Below are 20,670 nucleotides of genomic sequence, written 5' to 3' on the forward strand. Positions count from 1 at the left end.
TCAAAGGAATGATTTAGGGGCAGTTCTCTTGCCTGTGTTATACAGGAGGTCAGACTGGATGATCACAGTGGTCCTTTCTGGCCTTGGACTCTATGAATCTATGACTAGCCGTTGTGCTGAAAATGCTCGTGAGGAACTGTTCTCCACTGGTCAGATGGGACCTGCCAGAGCTTTTCTATCCCTAGTTGCTGTGACTCTGATTCTCTTCCCCTTCTCTGTCTTTGTATTAACACGACCGTGAAAATAATTGTGAAGCCACTTGTAGCATTCACTGTTCTGGTGCACAGGGTGGGATGAACTGCTTACTTCATAGGCTTATACCTGCAGTGTAAAGCCCAGCCCAAGGCTCTATGGCACTTGGAAGGCCATTGGTGGCTTTGTGCCAGGCAACTTGCCCTTTCCCAGCCGGTTGGGCTGCTGGAGACTAAACTGCCTTGCAGCACAAGTGAGAGTAGCTTGAGAACTGTTCTAACTTATGCCAGCAGAGAGCATCTCCATCCGCTGGCCAGGAATACTGGGGTGCCGGTCCTAGGCCAGCTGAAGATTCCCCTAAGGAAAGGCAGCTTTTAATCCCCTCTGTGCTGATCCAGTAACGCACAGGGGCATTTGTGAGGTCTGAGGATCTAGCCTCTTGTGTGTTAGCTACATAACTCCATGTAGTAGATGTTCTCTGTGTTCAGTAGTAATAACATTCTGCATTTCTCTAGCATCCTCCAGCTGATCATCTCCAAAGCCTGCGGGTGGGAGCATAGTCTTGTAGCAAAACTGAAAGACAGGCATTCCTGAGCTCCTGGGTTCCCCGCTCAGCTCGGCCACTGACTTACTGTGGGAGCTTGGCCAAGGCCTATAAGCCTAAATTTTGAAGTGCCCTCAGTTTTTGGGTGCCTAACATGAGCGAACTGGGGCCTGATTTTCAGAGGTGATGGACCTGCAATGAAGTCAGTGGGAGCAACGGGTACTTAGCACCTCTTCAATTCAGGCCAATGTGTCTCCAGCTGGGCACCCGAAACTGACAGGCACATTTGAAAATCCACCCTAAATGCTGTACCCAAATTATTGTCAGGAATAGAATCCAAGAGTCCTGACTCCATTTCTTGCTCCACTTTGCCCCTAGAATATATGTGAATGGGAGCACTTTTCAGTTCCCCTCCTCCCCAGTCACTTTTGTTTCCACTGGAAAATTGGGGTGACCAGGGGGAAAAGGGATGAGTGAGGGAATACTTTTTTACTGGAAAAAACCCTAGAATTTCAATGCAAATGAAAATTTCCTGCAGAAACTTTAATTTTGGTTGGAAAGCCATTTTTTAAAAAAATTATACCATGAAAACATTTCAACCCACTCTAATTACTGTACTCCTCCTTGGCATGCTGCATCTTACCTTGCTCCCTAGTCAAAGGAGAAATCCCTAGGAATTTCCATGAAATGCATTAGCCCCTCTCTTCAGTTTGTAACAGCGATGCTCAGAGAGGAACAGTCTCGGCAACAGTGGCGGTAACACCACACCAGCTTGTGTCTGGCTGGGAGATGAATTTCCCAGGCCTCTACCACTTTTGCCCGCAATCCCTCATGGGGCCAGCCAGGTTGTCCCACAATGCTCAGCAAAAGCAAGCCCAGAGTGACCAAGTGAGCTGTCATAGACTATCAGGGTTGGAAGAGACCTCAGGAGGTCATCTAGTCCAAACCCCTGCTCAAAGCAGGACCAATCCCCAATTTTTGCCCCAGATCCCAAATGGCCCCCTCAAGGATTGAACTCACAACCCTGGGTTTAGCAGGCCAATGCTCAAACCACTGAGCTATCCCTCCCCCATGAACCATGGGATGCGCACCCAGAAATCTTTGCGTCTCTCACAACTGGATCCAGCGAAAGGGAGAGGAACCATGTCTTTGTCACCCAACTTGAGGGTAGACTGCTGTGAAGACATCGCCTATGCATGTTACGGGGGTGGGGGGGGGGGGAAGGGAATAAGAAGCATCCCACAGTGACTTGGAAATGAGCTCAGCGGAGTGGGAAATTGGAGCCCTTCCACTCCACTGGCTGGAGTCTTGTTGCTACTATCTCTTTATCACTTGCTCTCTTTCCCTGTTAGGTTGCCTCCCGACCGCACTCCTTAGCTAATGGCTATGAGCTGTTTGAGGTCTCCGAGGAGAGGGATGAAGAGGTGGCTGCTTTCTGCCACATGCTAGATGTGTAAGTACCTGGGAGGGATTGAGACGTGTTCAAGCCGTCTTTCTGGGGTCTCCATGAGTTAACCTGTCCTACAGCACAGGCCATAACTCAGAGGTCCATCAGTGCACGGGTGGCTGAAATGCCCTGGGGATTTAATTACTGTGGCTTAATTAATCGTGGGAGAAGGAAGACATGCTTTTTGTTGTCTCTGCTGTTTGTGCTGCGTGGTAGCTAAGCAGTGGCGCCGGGGAAGGGTCATTCCCGGGGTGCGAATGATGAAACAACAAGCCCATTTGTGCTGGGCCCTGATTGGAATCCTTGGCACAATTCTGTGCAGAGCGGCGCAGGGGAGGAGGGTGGGGGTGGCGCCTAGTGGTGTTTGAAAGCTATAAAAGAGGCATTCGGGGAGACAGCATAAGGATGCCCCTTTCCGTTCTCTTCAACACTTTGGGGCTGGGAGAGCTTTATAGAGGGACAGCATGGGGAGATGGTAAATATCTTCTTAACATTCAGGGCTCTCCTCCCTAACAAGGGAGATTGACGCATGTGGGTGAGGGAAGGAGGGGGAAGCAAGAGGGGGAACTAAGACAACTTAGGACTCTCTTAGGTGGATGGTTTCCCGACATAAGGAGCTGAATGCACCAAGGCAAGCAAACAGAGGCCTGCTGTCTGGCTAGCTGCACTATCAGTTGGTTTCAAGTCAATATTAAGTATGATATCGGTGATCCCTGCTGGCCACCTGTGTAGCTTAGTCATTGCCAACCGGCAATTTCCCAGAGGTGTTGCAGCCTCAGTTCTGGAGTGGGAGGTGGCTTTGCAGATTAGTTTGGAGAGGGTGTTCCATGCATAAGGGGTGGCTTGCAAGGATGCACAATGGCTCATGGGAGAAATGAAAAACAGGTGATAGAGGCAGGTATCTCAGCTAGAGAGAGAGGGTGGAGTCCAAGACACACCCCTCCCAAGCTACAGGCCTGAACCACTTGGAGGAAGGTGGTGCTGATGGTGACAGAGAAAGAGGGGAGCAGGAGGACTTAGCTGGCATGGGCCCGAGGAGATGGAGCTCATTTTGGGCCAGGTCAAGCTCAGGCTGGCCATGAGACACCCGCGAGGAGACATCGAAAAGTCAGGCCGAGATGCAGGACTGCGTGGAGGGAGGCGAGTTGGAGAGAGAGCGGTAGATGGTGGGAGTCACTGGTGTTGGCCCTGTGAGCCAGTGAGATCGCTTGGAGCTGGGTTGTAAAGGGAGGAGAAGAGGCCAGGAGAGAGTCCTCTGGTGCCTCTATGGAAAGGGGGAGAGAGGATTGGAAGAATCCACCACACAGTGAGGGATAAAGCCCTTTGTGGGATGGGGCAGGGATCTCTAACTCCTCTTCTGCCTGCAGCTTGAGATCCGGCTATAGCACCAAGGACTATTCCCTCACCGGCTTTGTCTGGAGCACGGTCAACCTCAGTTCTGAGCACCTGGGCCACGGCATCAGCCTGAAGGTGACCGTGGTGTGTGACAGTGTGCAGGAACCGCTCACTTTCACCTGTGACTGTAAGTCCCTGCTTGGGTGCTCAGTATGGTGCTATGCTGACCCCGTGTCCACCTGTGAACACGGTATCCTCGTGTGGCGAGAAACCCACACCTCCGCCGGTCCCCACAGCAACGAGGGGGCTGAGATGGCTGCCATTAGCAGCTAAAGCAGTGGAGTCTTCTGCCTTGTCCTACAAATTCATCTTCCAGCTCCTATGGGACAGACATGATCCTGGTGACAGTGGCTCCTCTCCCAGAGGAGAGCGTGTCTGTGTTGCTCCCATGGGCAGATATGTGCTAGAGATGGGGCCCCCACATCTAAACCCTGGGTTCTGAATTTCTCAAAACCCTGTGATGGACAGCACCAAATGCTGAGTCCAAGAAGGCCAGAGGGGGGTTGAGATCCAGGTGCAGATGTCTCAGCTCGTTTTTACTCTCCATCACTGCATGTGCACCAAGGTCTTTGGTCCTCTTTTGGATGTGGTTGCTTGGATGCGACTAAGGCAGATAAGCCTTCAATTACAGGGCTGATCCGAAGCCCATTGAAGTTAACAGGAGTGTCTCCACTGACTTGGATGGGCTGCTTGTGGCCCAATCAGCACGCAGCTGCGGCCCATGTGACACCTTCAGGGCCATACGAGTATTATATATATTGTGTGGATGTGGCCCACATAACACACAGAGAGCTGCATATGCAGTTCACAATGGTAAATAGGCTGAGAACCACTGCCCTAGGCGGTGGCTCGCCGCATGGGTTAGACGCTGCCTGGTGTCTTGCCAGGCAGGAACGGGGCACCGTGGAGGCAGCGTGCACTTCCTCGCGTGACTCCACCTCCAGCCAGGCGCAGAGAGGGATTGTGGGGAGCAGAGTCTCGGTCACTGATCAGAGAGAAGCGGGTGGGATGGGGAGCCCCAGAGAATCGTGGCCTGAGGCTCTCGCCCTGCTGGGTTTGTTCCCTCCCCACCCCCACAGGCTCCTCCACGGTGGACCTGCTCATCTACCAGACACTGTGCTACACGTACGACGAGCTGCTCGGCATTGATGTGGACGACTTCGTGCTCAAGCTCTGCGGCCTGGAAGAGTTCTTGCAAAAGTGAGTGAGCAAGCGGTGGCCAGCCGGCCGCACATAGGGACCTCAGCGAGCCTGCCCTGGTGCAACCAGAACACTCCCTGGTGTCCGGGGGAGCGGTGGGTGGTGGAGAGCTGTCGAATCCTTGCTGTGCTAGGGGCAGGGAAAGGGGAGCGAGCCTCCAAACATCTTCCTCTGTCCCCTCTTTCGTTTGTCCTTCCTTTCATGCTCCTTTGCATGTTCACATGACAAGCCCTGTGGTTGCTCTTGGGCCCAGCCCCTCCCACTTTCCCTGGGGCAGCGCGTCACCTGAACGGGTCGGGGCTGTGCGACAGCTGGTTTATCAGAACACAAGTCAGGAGTCCCCTGGATTATTCCGTTTCCTGCCTCCCGACATCACTGGAGACTCTCCTGCCAAGAAAGGCAAGAGCCTTATCCTCCTGCTGCAGGATATAAGTAACTCCGCTTGACCCCATGCGCTGGGGAGCTCATGTTTGGAGAATATGAGAGTGGCCAAGAAAAGCTCTTGAAATACTTATAAAAATCCTGATGATACTCCGCAAAGTGGCTGGGGCAGGCAATCAAGTTGAGAGCTTAATTTTTGGTATTTATTTTTAAGTGGCTGGCAAAGGGCTGCCAGCTGGAGCCAGCTGAACAGGGTACAAAGAAATTTGGAGGGGGAAGGGGATTTTGAAAAAGGTTTGGTTTTGCCAAATTTTCCTGCTGACAATGTTTTGCTTTTATGATGAAAACCCCCAAATGTGCTGGTGCTTCCTCCCAGTTAGGAAGCTGAAAAATGTCAAACAAAATGCAACTTTTTGTTTAAAGAAGAAGAATCCTTGGAGGGGAAATTTTAATGGAATATGTTTGCCCAGCTGTGGTGCGAGCCTGTTTAACCTTTATGGAAGGCCTGGGACACCTGAAACGACCCCAAAGCTTCCCTCTTCATTAGAGATGAGGGCCCACAAAAAAATAGAGGCCAGCAAAACATATGGACAAATAAAGTGTAGGGGTGGGTCTGAGGTAAAACGAAAGGGGGAACCAGTGGGGACTGAGGAACAAAGAGATTGTAAGTTCTTTGGGCAGGGACCGTCTCTGTTCTGTATTTTTACAGCACCTAGCACAATGGGGCCTGGTCCATGACTGGGTTTCCCAGGTGCTACAGCAACACAGGTAATAAATAATCCTGTGGGGAAAGGTGCCACGGTGACTGACATCCTCTGCGTAGCCACAGGACAAGTGTGAATGCAAGATTTCCCATGCTGCCCTGTGACGTGTCTCACCTGGTGGGACCACGTCTAGGAGGGAAGAGATTTCGTTCAGTCTCCATGGCCCGTTCTGTCCTTCTTGGGGTAGCTAGTTAGTTCTAGTGGCTAGTTTTTGTGATGTGGACACGTATCCTTTGGGAACTAGACTGAGACCCACCTTCTTGATTTCGCATGGGCCACCAAACAGCCTGCAGGTACCAGCCTGAGCTGGTAGTGAAAGCCTCCTTGCCCCTGAGCCATCTGCGGTCCCCCACTTTGGCTTTTTCCTTTGCTAACTCTTATTTTGCAAAACAAGGATGCTCAGGGGGACACTGGAGCACTGGCTGGCCAGTGACTGAGGTCACCCCTCTTGTCATTCATAACCATTAAGTGTCAGTCTCTCCATGATGGAGTTACTCATAGTTGGTGGGACTTTAAAGGTGGCTTTAGTTTTGCTTCTTCAGAGCTTGTGGCCTAGTAATGATGCCGGAGAATGCGAGCTGGCAAGTGAAACCCCCTATTATCCTGGCTGGGCTGTCAGTGAACAGACTTTTAAACCACATGGAGTCCTCAGCAGAGGATGGCTTGGAGCGTGCAGGAGACCAGATCCAAGGGAATAAACCACCCAGACCAGTTTGCTGTCCAGCATGGAAAGCAATAAAAGCTTTCTAGTCTCAGGGCTATTTCCTGTTCCTCTGCAGCCCTGGCAGGCTGTACCGTAGCTTTAACCACAGACTGGCTTTCTCTGCAGTAATGGAGGGATGAGTCTGTATGTAAATGGCTTTGAGAGCAAAGTCAGGTTTGGCATTACTAGACTCCCTGAAACCACAGGTTTTAGCCCCAGCAGGGGCTGCTCAGCCTTTCAGCCTTCCCAGGTAGAAGGGTTGAGTACTACTGAGGTCCTTGACTGCTGCACATGGGCATTAAAGATCGCCTGGTGCTTTTTGTAATTGCAGCTGTTTGCCCTGATACAAACTTCCCCTCCCTGCTTTTTGACATTGCTTCCACCCCAGAGGTTGCTGCATTTCATGGGTGGAGGAAGTTTTTTTCTGTAGATAAGCTACCTGTAAAGCTCCTTAGGATGAAAGGCGTTCTCTGGGTGCAAAATCATATTGATGTAACATACATGGCCGTATGGGCAAATAAAGTATCTCTTGGTAATTACATACAATAAACCAGAACAAGCTGCCCTAAGGATCTGACTCTGCTTCAACAAAGTCATTGGGAGCTTTGCTATTGACTTGACTGGCCACAGAATTAGGCCCTAAAGGGGCAGTGGAGAAGTCTCCTTGTGCAGGGGCATCTCCTGGTTGGCTCCATTCCAGCCATTCCCTGCCCTCTGCAGAAAGGGTGTGATTAGGATTGGGCACAGGGTGAGGCCGTGCTCCTTGTGCGCCAGCAAATCTTGCCCGGCTGGCAGAATGGCCCTAGTTGCTCCAGCCCTTTAAAGCAGCCCTTTGTCTTAGAATCACCTTTGCCCTGTTTTCCATCAGCCCCGAGCTCGTGCGTGGCTGAGGAATCAGCCCAATATCTATGATTGTGTGTGTGTGTGTGTGTGTGTGTGTGTATTTTAGAAAGGGCCGTGTGCAAACCATATATATTAAATAGCCATATTTACCAAAGCAAATAGAAATATGACCTATATAGAAAATCTCTTCGGATGATTGCCATTGCAACTGCAGTGGATTGCTGGAAATGCCTCTCTCCAGGCAGAGTGTGGGCAGCCTTGAGGGGAAAACTCTGCCAGTTGAGAACTGACAAGATCATTCCAGCCTCGGAGTTAAGGGACCAAGACAAGCTGCAAATTCCCCTCATTAGCTGCTGGGCTTTTTCTACTGATGCTGTCAGCGTCAGCAGAAAAATTGTCTTCCTTTGTGTATAATGAGCCTTAACCAGAAGCAGCCTCCCTCTGAAAAAGTAATTTACATCAGATGAGGGAATGATGCTCCCGACTTGTCATCTGCAGGCTCCTCTGGGGCTTTTTTTTCTTCTTAAAAGAATCTGGTGTACTGTTACAAAAAGAGAAGACAGCTTTTCTCTCATCCTTGCATCCAAAGCACAAACTGATTGCAGAGGGTGGCAGAGAAAGGCAATGTTGAAAACTTTTGCACAGGCACAAGAGGGTGTCTGATGTCAGGTTTGCTTCAGGGAGGGAGGAAGGCTGGTCTTGTGGTTAAGGCACTGAGCTGGAACTCAGGAGAGTGGGATTCCAATCCTGGCTCTGCCACAGACTCACACCCTGTGTAACCTTGGGCAAGTCACTTCATCCCTTTCTGTGCTTCAGTTCCCTATCTATAAAAGAGGTTGTAATATTTTCTTTCTCCTGCCTATTGTCTGTTTAGATTGTGACCTCTTCAAGACAGGGACTGTATCTTATGTGTATTTACAGCACCTAGCACCGTGGGGAGCCGATCTCGGCCCAGGCATGTTGGGGCTAGAGTAATACAAATATGTCCTTTTTTCCAGCTATCTAATCGACATGCCCGGCTCATCACTGCGAGTCTTTGCACACATTTGGCAACGACGCGGCTCGTCTTTGCTATGGGCTGTGTCCCCTCTTGGCAGGGAACAGCAGTCTTGGGGATAGAGCAAAGATGTTCCCCATCTTCCCCCCTCCCCCCCCCCACACACAATGAAAGGTCCATAATGAGCTGGGGTGGGAATGCTGTGGTCTGTCTCACTGGTCTCCTGGAAAGACCTTGGAGGAAGGCCCATGAACAAAGCCACATTGTTTCTGATCCCCCCGCCCCCCCTTCTCTAAAATGCAGTAGACATCAGGAGTGCTCAAAGCCTCCCCTAGCTGTTTTGGCCAAACAGGCTGCTCAGCAATCAGAAAACATCCTACACTGACACGTCAGTTTCTGGAATCTCTGGGCTCGATTCTTCTCTCACTCACGCCCAGTGCAAAGCAGGAGCAAGTCCACTAAAGTCAGTGGAGATGTATTGGTGTAGACAAAAGGCACATAGAGCCCGCAGTGTTCAGTGGGGGGGAAGGGTGCCTAGCTGAAGACTGAAGTCCCTTCTCCAGCAGATATAACATAAGCTTCCCCTGCTCTGTCGTCGCCAACGTCCTTTGCCCCTGATCCGGAGAGATGAGAGGGGAACTCCTTCTCCACGGCCTGTTCAAACTTTGCCACTTTCAATAGTGGCTTGTGTGAAGGAGGCACCAGGCTGACTGAGACTCAGCAAACTCACTTCACTCCCGTCAGCACTCACCGGTGCTCAGTTGGAGTCAGTGATACTGAACCGAAAGGCCCCATAACCATTAGCCCCTTCACTATGCTAGATATGGGCTGTGCTTAAATCCATACCTAGTTACCATGCCGGATGCCCCAAAAATGCCTAGATTAGATGGCAGATTTCTCGTCAGGCCGCTGCAAACATGCAGAGCCTGTGACTATTTCTGGTCCTACGCTACTACGTAACTATCTATCTAAAGTTCTTTTATGAGCCCCATTAGTATAGCATCTGAGCACTTCATAATCTTCAGTGTATTTGTCCTGCCCCTGTGAGGTAGGGCAGGGTTATCATGCCTTTTCTATAGGTGGGGAACGGAGGCACAAAGAGGCTAAGTGACTTGCCCAAAGTCACATAGGGAATCAGTGGCAGAGCTTGGTATTGACCCACCATCTATAGAGTCCCAGGGTCATGCCCGAACCACTGGACCGCCCTTCCTTCCTAACTAGTTTCTATTTTTTTTTATCATCAACAACCTGTTGTTGAAATAATAACACACAAACCAGAACCCAGTGTGCTACCAATGTGCTAGCTCCCCCGATGGGTCTGCAGTTAATTAACAAGCTGTTCACAAAACCACACACACACACACATACCAGTTACCAGGGTGTCCAGTCCCCTACAACGAGGCAGCACTAAGTATTATCTAGCCCATGCCTGACAGGTGTTTGTCTAACCTGCTCTTAAAAACCTCCAAGGACAGAGATTCCACAGCCTCCCTAGGCAATCTATCTGTTCCAGTGTTTAACTACCCTGACTGTTAGGAAGTTTTTTTGATGGTCTAACCTAAATCTCCTTTGCTGCAATTTAAGCCCATCACTTGTTATCCAGTCCTCAGTGGATTGTTCTCAGTAAGGAGAACAATTTATCACCCTCCTCTTTATAACAACCTTTTACGTACTTGAAGACTGCTATCATGTCCCCCCCTCAATCTTCTCTTCTCCCGACTCATCAAATTCAATTTTTTCAGTCTTTCCTCATAAATCATGTTTTCTAGACCTTTAATCATTTTGTTGCTCACCTCTTGACTTTGTCCAATTTGTCCACATCTTTCCCAAAGTGTGGTGCCCAGAACGGGACACAGCACTCCAGTGGAGGCCTTATGAGGACTGAGCAGAGAGGAAGAATTACTTCTCGTGTCTTGCTTACAACACTCCTGCTAATACAGCCCAGAATGACATTCACTTTTTCTGCAATAGCGTTACACTGTTGACTCATATTTAGTTTTTGATCCACAATCACCCCCACATCCTTTTCTGCAGTACTCTTTATTAGTACTCTTCTGGATTCTTCATTTGCCATTTCCCATTTTGTATTTGTGCAATTGATTATTCCTTCATAAGCGGAGTACTTTGCATTTGTCCTTGTTGATTTTCATCCTGTTTATTTCAGATCATTCCTCGAGTTTGTCAAGACCTTTTTGAATTCTAATTCAGTCCTCAAAAGCATTTGCAACCCCTCCCAGCTTGGTATAGCCCACAAACTTTATAAGTGTACTCCCTATGCCATTATCCAAATCATTGATGCTAGAACCAGACCTAGCACAGATATGTCCTTCCAGCTTGCCTGTGAACCATTGACAACTGCTCTCTGAGTATGGTTTTCCAGCCAGTTGGAACCTTACAATAGTTTCATCTAGGTTGTATTTCCCTAGTTTGTTTATGAGAAGGTCATGTGAGACAGTATCAAAAGACTTACTAAAATTGAGATATATCACATGTACTGCTTCTCTCCTATCCACAAGGCTTGTTACCCCGTTAAAGAAGGAAATTAGGTTGGTTTGACATGATTTGTTCTTGACAAATCCATATTGACTGTTACTTATCACCATATTATCTTTTAGATGCTTACAAATTGATTGTTTGATTATTTGCTCCATTATCTTTCTGGGCAGCAAAGTTAAGCTGACTGGTCTATAATTCCCTGGCTTGGCCTTATTCTCCTTTTTATAGCTAGGTAGCATATTTGCCCTTTTCAGGTCCTCTGGGATCTCTCCTGTCCACCACGAGTTCTCAGAGATAATCTCTTATGGCTCCAAGATCTCTTTAGCCAGTTCCTTAAGTATTCTAGGATGTATTTCACAAGGCCCTGCTGACTTGAAGACATCTAACTTGTCTAAGTAATTCTTAACTTGTTCTTTCCCGATTTTAGACTCAGATCCTACCCCATTTACACTGATGTTAGTTATCTGATCTCCGCTAACCTTTTTGGTGAAAACAGAATCAACCAATGATCTATTGTTGTAGGGCAAAGTGCAGGCAAGAGGTGTGTTGGAAGTGCTGAGGATGTGGAGAAAATCAGAGAACCTGAATTAAAAATCCTCTTACTAGGACCAGAGTCTGGGCACTTCTGCCCCAGCGACTCCACTCGCAACCCCCCTCCATGGGGTTGTGATATCACTGTGCACTTTGTCTCACCACCTCAAAGTCCCACCTCTTCCCCACTTCTGATCTTGCCTGGTTATGTTATGGCAGTTGTACCAGCTGTGTGTGGGGTGCAGGTCAGGATGCAGGCTGTGCTGAGATAAGAACCAGCCATTCCTGCTGGAGCAGCCTGGGAGAGGCAGGGCTTCCTGCTGCAGTTTCCCCCCACTCCTGCATTGTTCCCTCTGTCAGAGGAGTTTGAGGCAAGGGCCCGGCCCAGCTCGGTCTCTGGTTCCCATTCATTTTAATAGGAACTGGGCATCCATGTTCCCTGGGCATCTCTGAAAGCCTCAGCGTAAAGCTTTGAAAGGAGCTGAGACACCATCCTCCTGTTCCCATCCCATCTGTAGCTCTGTTCCCTGTTCTCTGAGTGCCATATTTTCACCTCCCAGCATGCTGTCCCCAGCCCCACCTTGGTCTGTACCTGCACTGCCCCCATGTGCTCCCATCTCTCCTACTCCACATTCCTTCCTACACCCTGCTATTTCCAGGCCATCCTGTCCGTGAGCTTGCAGGTGTTTTAACTCTGTCTCCCCTTCCCTGGGCACCTGGCACTCTGCTTTCGGGGGGCACCAGTGAAAGCCGTGCTAAGCGATCCTCTGCTGCAGCTGACAGAGAGAGATTCTGTATCGCAAGCTGCCGCCAGAGCACTTCAGCTCCTGTCGCTTCCAGATAAGGCCCTACAGCCAGGCCAGGCTGGAGCCAGAGTTTGGTTCTACCTGAGTTTGGTCTTTACTGAGTTTGTACGTGACAGTCGCCACTTGGGCTTTCTGTCTTGTAGGGCTTTGCCCAGCCCCCACGGTAAGTTAGTGCAAGCTCCGGGCTGCTCTTATTTATGCTGTGCGTCCCTTGGCTGCCCATGTGTAACCAAGAATGAGGCCAAGACACCCTGGTAGCCAGGTTCTTCTTCACCCCTGCTGCATCCCCATGGTGTATATTAACTGGGGAATCTCCCCTTTTCACCCTCTCAGCACGGCACTCTTGAGTGATGGCCCATTTTTCAGTGGGTGAGGAGCTGAGAGGGCAAGTGCCTCAATAACAACTTTCTAGAACTTACTAACTAATCCCCATAACATCTGGTTTAAAGTGGTGGGGGAGGGAACTGAGGCACTGGGTGTGTGTGGAGGGGGGTGGAGTGACTTGCCCAGGTTTAGCCAGCCAGGCATTGGCAGGGCTGGAGTTAAAACCCAGCCCCTCCTGCTCCCCAGTGCTATGCTCCATCTGCTAGAGGCCCGGAAGATCCTTATCAAAGCGGAGGTCTTGAATTTCCAGGCCTTTCCCTTCTGAAGCCTGTGCCACAGGTTGGAGTGGGGCCTCGGATCACAGCTGTCTTTTTTCTGTTCATCCTTCCAGCAAACACGCCCTGGGCAGCCACGAATACATCCAGCACTGCAGGAAGTTTGACATTGACATCCGGCTGCAGCTGATGAAGAGGAAGGCAGTGCGCAGTGACCTTGCCAGGACGGTGAGCAGCTGCTCTCAAGGGGGAACTGAGAACGCACTGAACTGATGCATGCTGTTGCCACTGCTTGTTGCATTGATCTCCACTGCTGTCAGGGCAGGGGTGGGGAGGGTCACCAGCTATCCCCGGGTTGCTGATTTGGGGGGACAAGGCTATGACTGTGACGCCCTGCGAATTGCTGCCTCGCCAGTTCCCTTCCAGCAGGTTCAGTTCTGCGGCTGCTTGCCACCTCGACCCCTGCCCACCACCAGCTAAAAGTTCCCTACTCCCTGCCTTTCCCACTGCAACCAGGGCTTCCTTTGGGACAGCTTCTAAGCTCCAGCAATTCATCCTTGAATCCTTCCCAAATGCAGAGAGATTTGCTAGGCATGGCTCTACAGAGGAAACCATGAATGTAAGAGATGGAAAAGACCCATTCGATACATCTAGTCTATCCCCTGCCAAGTGTGAGATTGTTCCTTGCATCTGCCCCCTGCTAGTTCTAAATGTACCAAGCAACGGGGCTCTGGGGGTACTACTCCACAGCCCTGCAGATCTCGATGTCAGGAAACGTTCCCCGATTATTGTCAGCATAGGTTGTCCCTTATGTTAATTTAATCACAACACTCTCGGCTAGAACCCGTTGGCCCTCCTCAGTGATCCCACCGAACCCAAGAGCCCCTACACGCGTCTCAACGGACATGGAGCTCGCGGCTGAGATCTTCAAAGATACTTACTTTTCAATGGGAAGTTGGTATCTCAAATGACTTCAGTGACTTTGCAGATGTCAGCCAGAGTCTTTCAAGTATCAGCAGAGAGTGCTACTAGGTACAGCCAGCATCCCTGACCAGGAGGGGTTAACGCTAGCAGATCAGATGCACCTAACAGGTCTCTTGCTCCTATAGGTGAACGATGACCAGAGCCCTTCCACGCTCAACCACTACATTCACCTGCAGGAGAGGCCAATCAAGCAGACCATCAGCAGGTAAAGAGGAAGAGAGAGGTGGTGATGTGAGGTGTACAGCTCCCATTGGGGGTGCGGAGGGGTGTGGATGGGGGGGTGCTGAGCAGGAGGGTGGAGGGAAATAAATGGATCCAGGCAGCAAGGCACTTGCACTTTTTTTATTTTTTTTTGCAAACATTTGCATGCCGTTTGCGTGAGAGGGATGGGCTGTCCGGTGAGAAATGGTGCAGAGGCACCTCCATCGCTCTCACCTATCTCCTCCAATCCAGGCAGGCCCTGAGTCTCCTCTTCGACACCTTCCACAATGAGGTTGACACCTTCCTAGCAGCCGAGGTGAGTGTGGCTTGCCTGGGACAGGATGGGCCCTGTACTTGGACCCACGCCGGTACAGAGTGCAGCAATTTAACAGTTGGGAGTGAGGGGCATGACTGGGCTTGTCTATACACAGAAGTTGCTCCAGTTTAACTTAAATCAGCTGTATAAACAATTTTAGCAGAGCCAGTGCAAACCCCAGTGTGGACAAGCTTATTAGATTCCACCTGGCGTATAGCAGTTTTGCTTGCACTTGTAAACTGAGCCTTGTCTACGTGAGAAAGTTGCACCTGCTTAATTTAAATGCGTTTTTAATCTGATTTCATTGAATCCATGCACACGGCTGTGTGGACACACATTTCTGCTTAATGGGGTTTATTGTAGTTAAGCTAAAGCAAAACAAACCACTCTTAAACTGATCTAAACTCAGGTCCAGGCTTGGAAGACTTTGCTGGTATAGCTACATCAGTATAATATACCGGCAAAGCGCTCCTAGGCCATGTCTGCACTCTAGGGACTCATAGCTACAGCCATAGCTATGCCAGCATAACCCTACTCTGTGACACTGCCGACAGGAGTTTTTCCGTCACTGTAGGAACTCCACCTCCCTGAACGATGGTAGTTAGGTTGACACAAGTGTTCTTCCGTCAGCATAGCTGTGTCCCCCTGACCCATATAGTTATGTTGACCTATATTTTAAGTGTAGACCAGACCCCAGTGTGGATAGAGCTTATACCAGCAAAATTGCACAGCTGTGTCAGTCACAGACCACATCTTCTCCCACCCCTGACCAACATAGTGGTGCCAGGAAAAGTTTGTAGAGTAGATCTGGTTTCAGAATATCCACACACACAGTTGCAACAGCTTAACTAAATCAGTTTAAAACCACACCATTAGTTAATCCAGTGCAATTTGTGTGTGAAGACCAGAGTTGAGAGTGTGATTGGACTCCACAATGCCAGTCTTAGTGCTTCTAACAATACTTTGCCACTCCATAGCACGTTTCATGTACAGATCTCAGAGCACCCTCCATATGTGGGTCAGTGTTCTCCCCGTTCTACGGAGATGGGAAGAGACTGGCTCAAGGGAGTGGGGCCAGAGCCCAGATCTCCTGACTTCCAGTCCTTTGCTCTGACCACTAGGGAATGCTGATTCCTGTAATGAAGGTCGCATGGGGCTTTCTGTTTTTGGGGTGGGGGCGGTTACTTAGTTACTTCATTTTCAGTCCTGTCCTCTGGGACCCGGTGCATGTCTGCCAGTCACCCACATGCAGGTTTTTCCTGCTAAACCCTAGGGCCAATAAACCTCTCTTGTTTTCACTAGGCATGGCCACGCCTGTAAAAGGATTGCTGACCTGATCCTGAACCTGAACCTTGTCCGCCTTATTTCACATTGTGTTGACTCTCTACTTCCTCATTGCAGTCAGGGATTCCTCATCAGAGCCAGTGCTCACCAGTTTTCCAGCCCAGCTTCGCAGACACAGGAGGCTGAAATAAGTCTAGAAGAGTGATCCCCACCTAGGGGTTAGAGCAGAGAACTGAGCGTCAGGACTCCTGGGTTCTTTTATGTTTTTGCCACTGACTCCCCTCAGGCAAGTCGTTTCACCTCCCTGTGTCTTGGTTCCCCATCTATAAGATGAAGATAGAACTTACCTACCTGCTGGGATGGCTGTGAGAGTTAAGTCATTAATGATTGTAAAGTGCTTTGAGATCCCATGACGGAAGGAGCTATAGAATGTGTATAATTACTGTGATCCAAAACAAAAGCTGACCCTTTATTCTTGGTCATTAATATTTACACAGTCTTTAACTGATAAGAAGACCAGGCACTTGCTCTATATGCACCTTTCATGTGTGGATCTCAAAGTGCTTGGCAAAGGAGGGTAGAGGCCATTATCGCCATTTTTACAGATGGGGAAACCGAGGCACAGACCAGTGAAGTGACCCGCTCAGAGTCACACTTGAGGGCCATGGGCGGAAGCCAGGTCTCCTGGCTCCCAGCTTGGTGCACTAGACCAAGGATTCCCAAACTTTGTCATAGCATGGACAGCAGCAGCCCTAGTGGCAACTCCAGCTCCATGGTTTGAGGTGTCCTGGCTAGAGTTACATATAAGGGAGTGGAACTGGCAGCATCATGAGTGTCCATAGTGCTCAGCTTGGGAACCTCAGTGTTAGACCATGCCACCTCCATTTCAATAAGTGTAGGTATCCGCTCCCTACCCAGTCCAAAATCAGTCCTGAGAATCAAGTCTCAAGCCAAACTGATTAAAGAGTGCTGAGAGTCCCACCTCCCTGTGACATTGGGACCTGGGGAACGAGCCATAGCCTTGCTTAGCTGATGAGGTATGGCCACTGGATCTCTCGCATGTGACCAGGCGAGGAAGAGCCTCAAGCTCCTGTGGGATTCTGTGGAGCCGATGGTGCTCTCCCATCGCCAAACCCACACGTCGAAGGTGCCAGGATCCTGCCTGCTTAGCAGCAGGCCTGCTCCCAACCAGGAAAGCCAGGTCTGCAGAGACTCAAGGACGTACGATGAACCGCGAGGCAACAGATACTGGCCTGGGAACTTGCTCTGCAGTGGCTGTGTCTTTCCTTTTGGGGTGTCCTGTTGGAGGGTACACGAGAATGCAGGTGCAGATGGGTACCTACAGAACATTATTCCCACCACCTCCTGTTGCATGTGACTTTCTTTAGGTGCCACAGAGTCTCCTCTTTCGCCATGCCCTCTCCTGGCACCTTCTGGCTACATGTACCTCCCGAGGGTGGAGGGGGTACAGAAACGGGGGACAGCACAGTGCAGAGATCGGAAAGGGTCTCATTCCCCCCACCCCAACTCTGTTTTTGGTAGCTGGGATGCAGAAGCATGGGCAGCAATTTGCCATGGGACCCTCCTCTCCACCTCTTCTGGGCAGGTCCAGACCCGGAACTCCTCGGCTTTCCATCCACTCCCTTCCTCCTGGGCTGCTGCTTTATCTCAGGCATAATCCCTCTGCGCTCAGCCTCCTTACCACCACTCACCTGGCCCAAGAGAGAGAGAGGTCTGTCTCTCCCAGGATGCCTGAGCCGGGGTAGAGCTGCGACTGGCTGGATGCTATCCCGGAGTCAGATAGAATGTGCTGTGGTGGAACAGAGGTGGCTAAAACGCCGGCGTCCTTGGGCCAGAGTCCCAGTGGATCTCCTTATGGCCCTTGCTGTACGTCCTTAAGATAGCTGTCATGTCAGCATACCTCAGCAATGGTGGTCAGGTGAAGCCATCTGGCTGCGTCGCCACACTGTGCAGTAAGCCTCTTCCTGCCTTCCCTTCCAGGGAGACTTTCAGCTGAAAGCCGACCGGGTGATCCAGTCCGTCATGGCCATTTGCAATGCCCTGGCTGCTGTGGAGTCTCAGGAAATCACTGGAGCCCTGAACCAGCTGCCAGCCTGCCCTTCTCGCATGCAGCCCAAAATCCAGAAGGTAAGAAGCCAGGACCCAGAAGCTCCTCAGCACGGGGGCTGAGCTTGGAGGAAAGGGGTGAAATTAAAGGGAAACTGAGGCTGAGCATTAGCGGTGTATGTGAGCCGGGGGGAGCTTCTGGCTGGGGAGATCTTTCTAGGCTGTGGAATAATCTCCCTGGGGAAGGGTGTGAGCCTCGTCTCTTGAGTCTGGCCAAGCCCTACATAACAGACAGGACAGTGGGGAGCAGTCCTTCCATGGGCTGGCTTCATAGGGCTTGATCCAAAGTCAGAGGGAGTCCTTCAGTGGACACTGGATAGGGCCCATAGATTTCAAAGCCAGCAAGGCTGTGATAGGCTACCATGAGCTAGTGATCAGGATCCCCCTGACCTCTTGTGTAGCCCAAGGCCAGAGAGTGTCACCTAGTGGTTCCCTCCACTGCAGATGTCATTCTTCCCTGCTACAAAACTCTGAGCCTTGAAGCTCGCCCCTGAACTGGACTGTATCTCCTAGGCAGAGATCCGGTCTCATTTTAAGGACTCCCAAGAGCTGGTTAATCTAACAGTGAAGAGCCCATATGTGAGAACCCAGCTTCCCAGACTGGAGAGGGCATCTATTCACATTTAGGTAGCATAGTGGGTGCAAATGAAGGGAATCTGGCCCCTTTTCATCCGTTTTTATCCCCCTCTTGCCAGCATACCACATGTAAAATTCCTGAACAGCCAAGACCGTGCAACTGCCTTTGTTGTATTTCCTTGCTTGCTGCAGCTTGAGTGGCAGGGAATGGATAGGCTCTGGGAGGCTGTTACATAAAGTAGCTGGCTTGGACAATTGGTTCCAGCTGTGTCTGAGGGCACTGGAATAACCTTAACATTGCTTTTCTGGTTTCTTTTTCCTCGACAGGATCCAAACGTTCTGACCGTGAGGGAAAATCGGGGTAATTTCTCTTCTCCGCTCATTCTGTTGCAGAGTTCTTGGTGCTTTTGATCTGCAGACCCTTTCCCCCTATTTAGAGTGGGACAATCTTTAAAAAAAAAAAAAAACTTTTTTAGATGGAAAAATGGCCTTTTGAGGGAGGGGATTTATCACTTTTTCTCTGTTTCCAGAGAAAAAGCTTAGAACATAAGCTTTCCTCTTTTTCTTCAGTTTCCAGGGGTTTTACACCCCCGGTTTGTTCCCCCTGAAAAAGATCCACATGCAGAGTCCCATTGGCTTGAAATAACTTAATCAGCCCCCTAAAGCGTCCCACAATGTGCTTGAGCCCCTAGGCAGGTCACTGTGCAGGGTGTGAGTAGGGCATGGCCATCTGTAGCAGGATAGAGGCAACCGCAGCTTTCATCATGGGCTGGCACTACTGGAGACCAAGGCCCAGCATGGAGGAAGGGAAGATGGGGGGCGAGGGGAGGCAGCCTTCCAGAGCATCCCTGTTTCATGCCTCATCTGCGCTCCCTTACAGAGAAGGTCGTGGAGACCTTGACGGCTGCCATCTTGGATCTGGTGGAGCTTTACTGCAACACTTTCAACGCCGACTTCCAGACGGCAGTGCATGGAAACAGGAAGCACCACCTGAGCCAGGAGGCCTGTCTCCTCACCTGTCCCCTCTCCTTCACTGTCTACGCCACGCACCGCATCCCTATCACCTGGGCAGCAAGGTACGAGGGCTTAGCCGCGTGTCCCTGCTGGGCGGTGACGGCTGATTGGGGTAGATCCCTGTCCTGGCGCCTGGCTCCTTGTCTGCAGTGACATCTCAGGATACCCCTTCACTCCGTCTGCTCTGCGGCCACCTAGCCCATGGGGACTCTCCCCAGAGTTCAAAGGCATGTTCAGTGTAAGGAATCCTGCCCTCATTCTAAGGCTCTCTGCCCTGCCTTAGTCTGACAAAGAGCATCTGGGCTGATTGCCCCCGATCCCTGTCGCCCTCTCGCCTCCTCTGGGCCGGGATCCTACAGGCAGCATTGGGAAGAGTCTGCAGCAGGGCTGGGAGGGGACAAGACATGAGCTGGGGCGGCATGACAGGCTTTTAGCATCCTTTACGAGGACACTCGGTCCTCATGTTCCAGGGCGTCACTAGCTGAGGTCAGGGAGATATCTCCCTTTGTGGTGGAGTATGGGTATCTCACGCCAGAGGTTAGCACAACTTCCTCTGGACCTTCTGGCAAAGGCCACTCTTAGGACCAGAAGCACTACTGATGGGCTCTGTTCCACACCCAGCTTAGGCATTACTGAGTCATGTGGATACCTGGCTGCAGTGAACATATAATGTATGTCTACCCCCTCCCCCCAGCCCTTCCATGCCATGTTACTCTCACCCCTGTGTGGTGAGATGTGTACAGAGCTCCAGCTGGATTCCTGCAGGGAATGCACAGGTGGGTGTCTTGGCCCTGGGTACTGCAGTGGACCATAGAATTCAGAGCTGGTAAAGGCCTATATCGGCTCATAGTCCATCCCTCACGGCCCTGGCAGGGCTGCAGAGAGCGCCCTGATGAGGGGTGTATCAGAGCCAGTGGGCTCCTGGGGATAGACAGGTCAGAGACAGAATTGGAGCTGGCTGAGGGGTTCGTTCCTAGCTGGAAAGGCTGCAACAGCTGTTAGTTAGTTCACTGAATGGTTGTCTCATCCCTGCCATAATCTAGAAGCAAAAAGAGACCTTCCCTTCCCTACCTGCATGGCCCATAATGATAATACAGAATACGCCAGGAATATGGGCCCTGGCCGGATCAAAACTTGGGAGGCCAGAGGCCCCGGAAATTCAGCCCGTTGGTGCCATGCTGGTGGGTGCTAGAGGAAGCGCTGGCAGGGCGGGAGGGCAGCTGAGCATTCCCTCTTGCCGCAGGGAGAGGAGTCAGAGAGCGGGGCTTGA

General features: G+C 50.7%; 1 protein-coding gene across 1 annotated transcript in view; it reads left to right on the forward strand.

Moving 5' to 3' along the window:
* PIK3C2B (phosphatidylinositol-4-phosphate 3-kinase catalytic subunit type 2 beta) overlaps window positions 1-20,670 on the forward strand; it is a 74,491-nt gene that overhangs the window by 27,577 nt on the left and 26,244 nt on the right. Inside the window, exons 3-11 of the mRNA XM_077839430.1 lie at window positions 2,089-2,189; window positions 3,551-3,705; window positions 4,658-4,778; window positions 13,015-13,126; window positions 14,008-14,087; window positions 14,336-14,399; window positions 17,685-17,831; window positions 18,714-18,747; window positions 19,267-19,462. Of these exons, the coding sequence (XP_077695556.1) occupies window positions 2,089-2,189; window positions 3,551-3,705; window positions 4,658-4,778; window positions 13,015-13,126; window positions 14,008-14,087; window positions 14,336-14,399; window positions 17,685-17,831; window positions 18,714-18,747; window positions 19,267-19,462 (1,010 nt within the window). The remainder of the gene's footprint in view (window positions 1-2,088; window positions 2,190-3,550; window positions 3,706-4,657; window positions 4,779-13,014; window positions 13,127-14,007; window positions 14,088-14,335; window positions 14,400-17,684; window positions 17,832-18,713; window positions 18,748-19,266; window positions 19,463-20,670) is intronic.

The sequence above is a fragment of the Eretmochelys imbricata genome, chromosome 21, assembly GCF_965152235.1.
Source record: "Eretmochelys imbricata isolate rEreImb1 chromosome 21, rEreImb1.hap1, whole genome shotgun sequence".
Lineage (NCBI taxonomy): Eukaryota > Metazoa > Chordata > Testudines > Cheloniidae > Eretmochelys > Eretmochelys imbricata.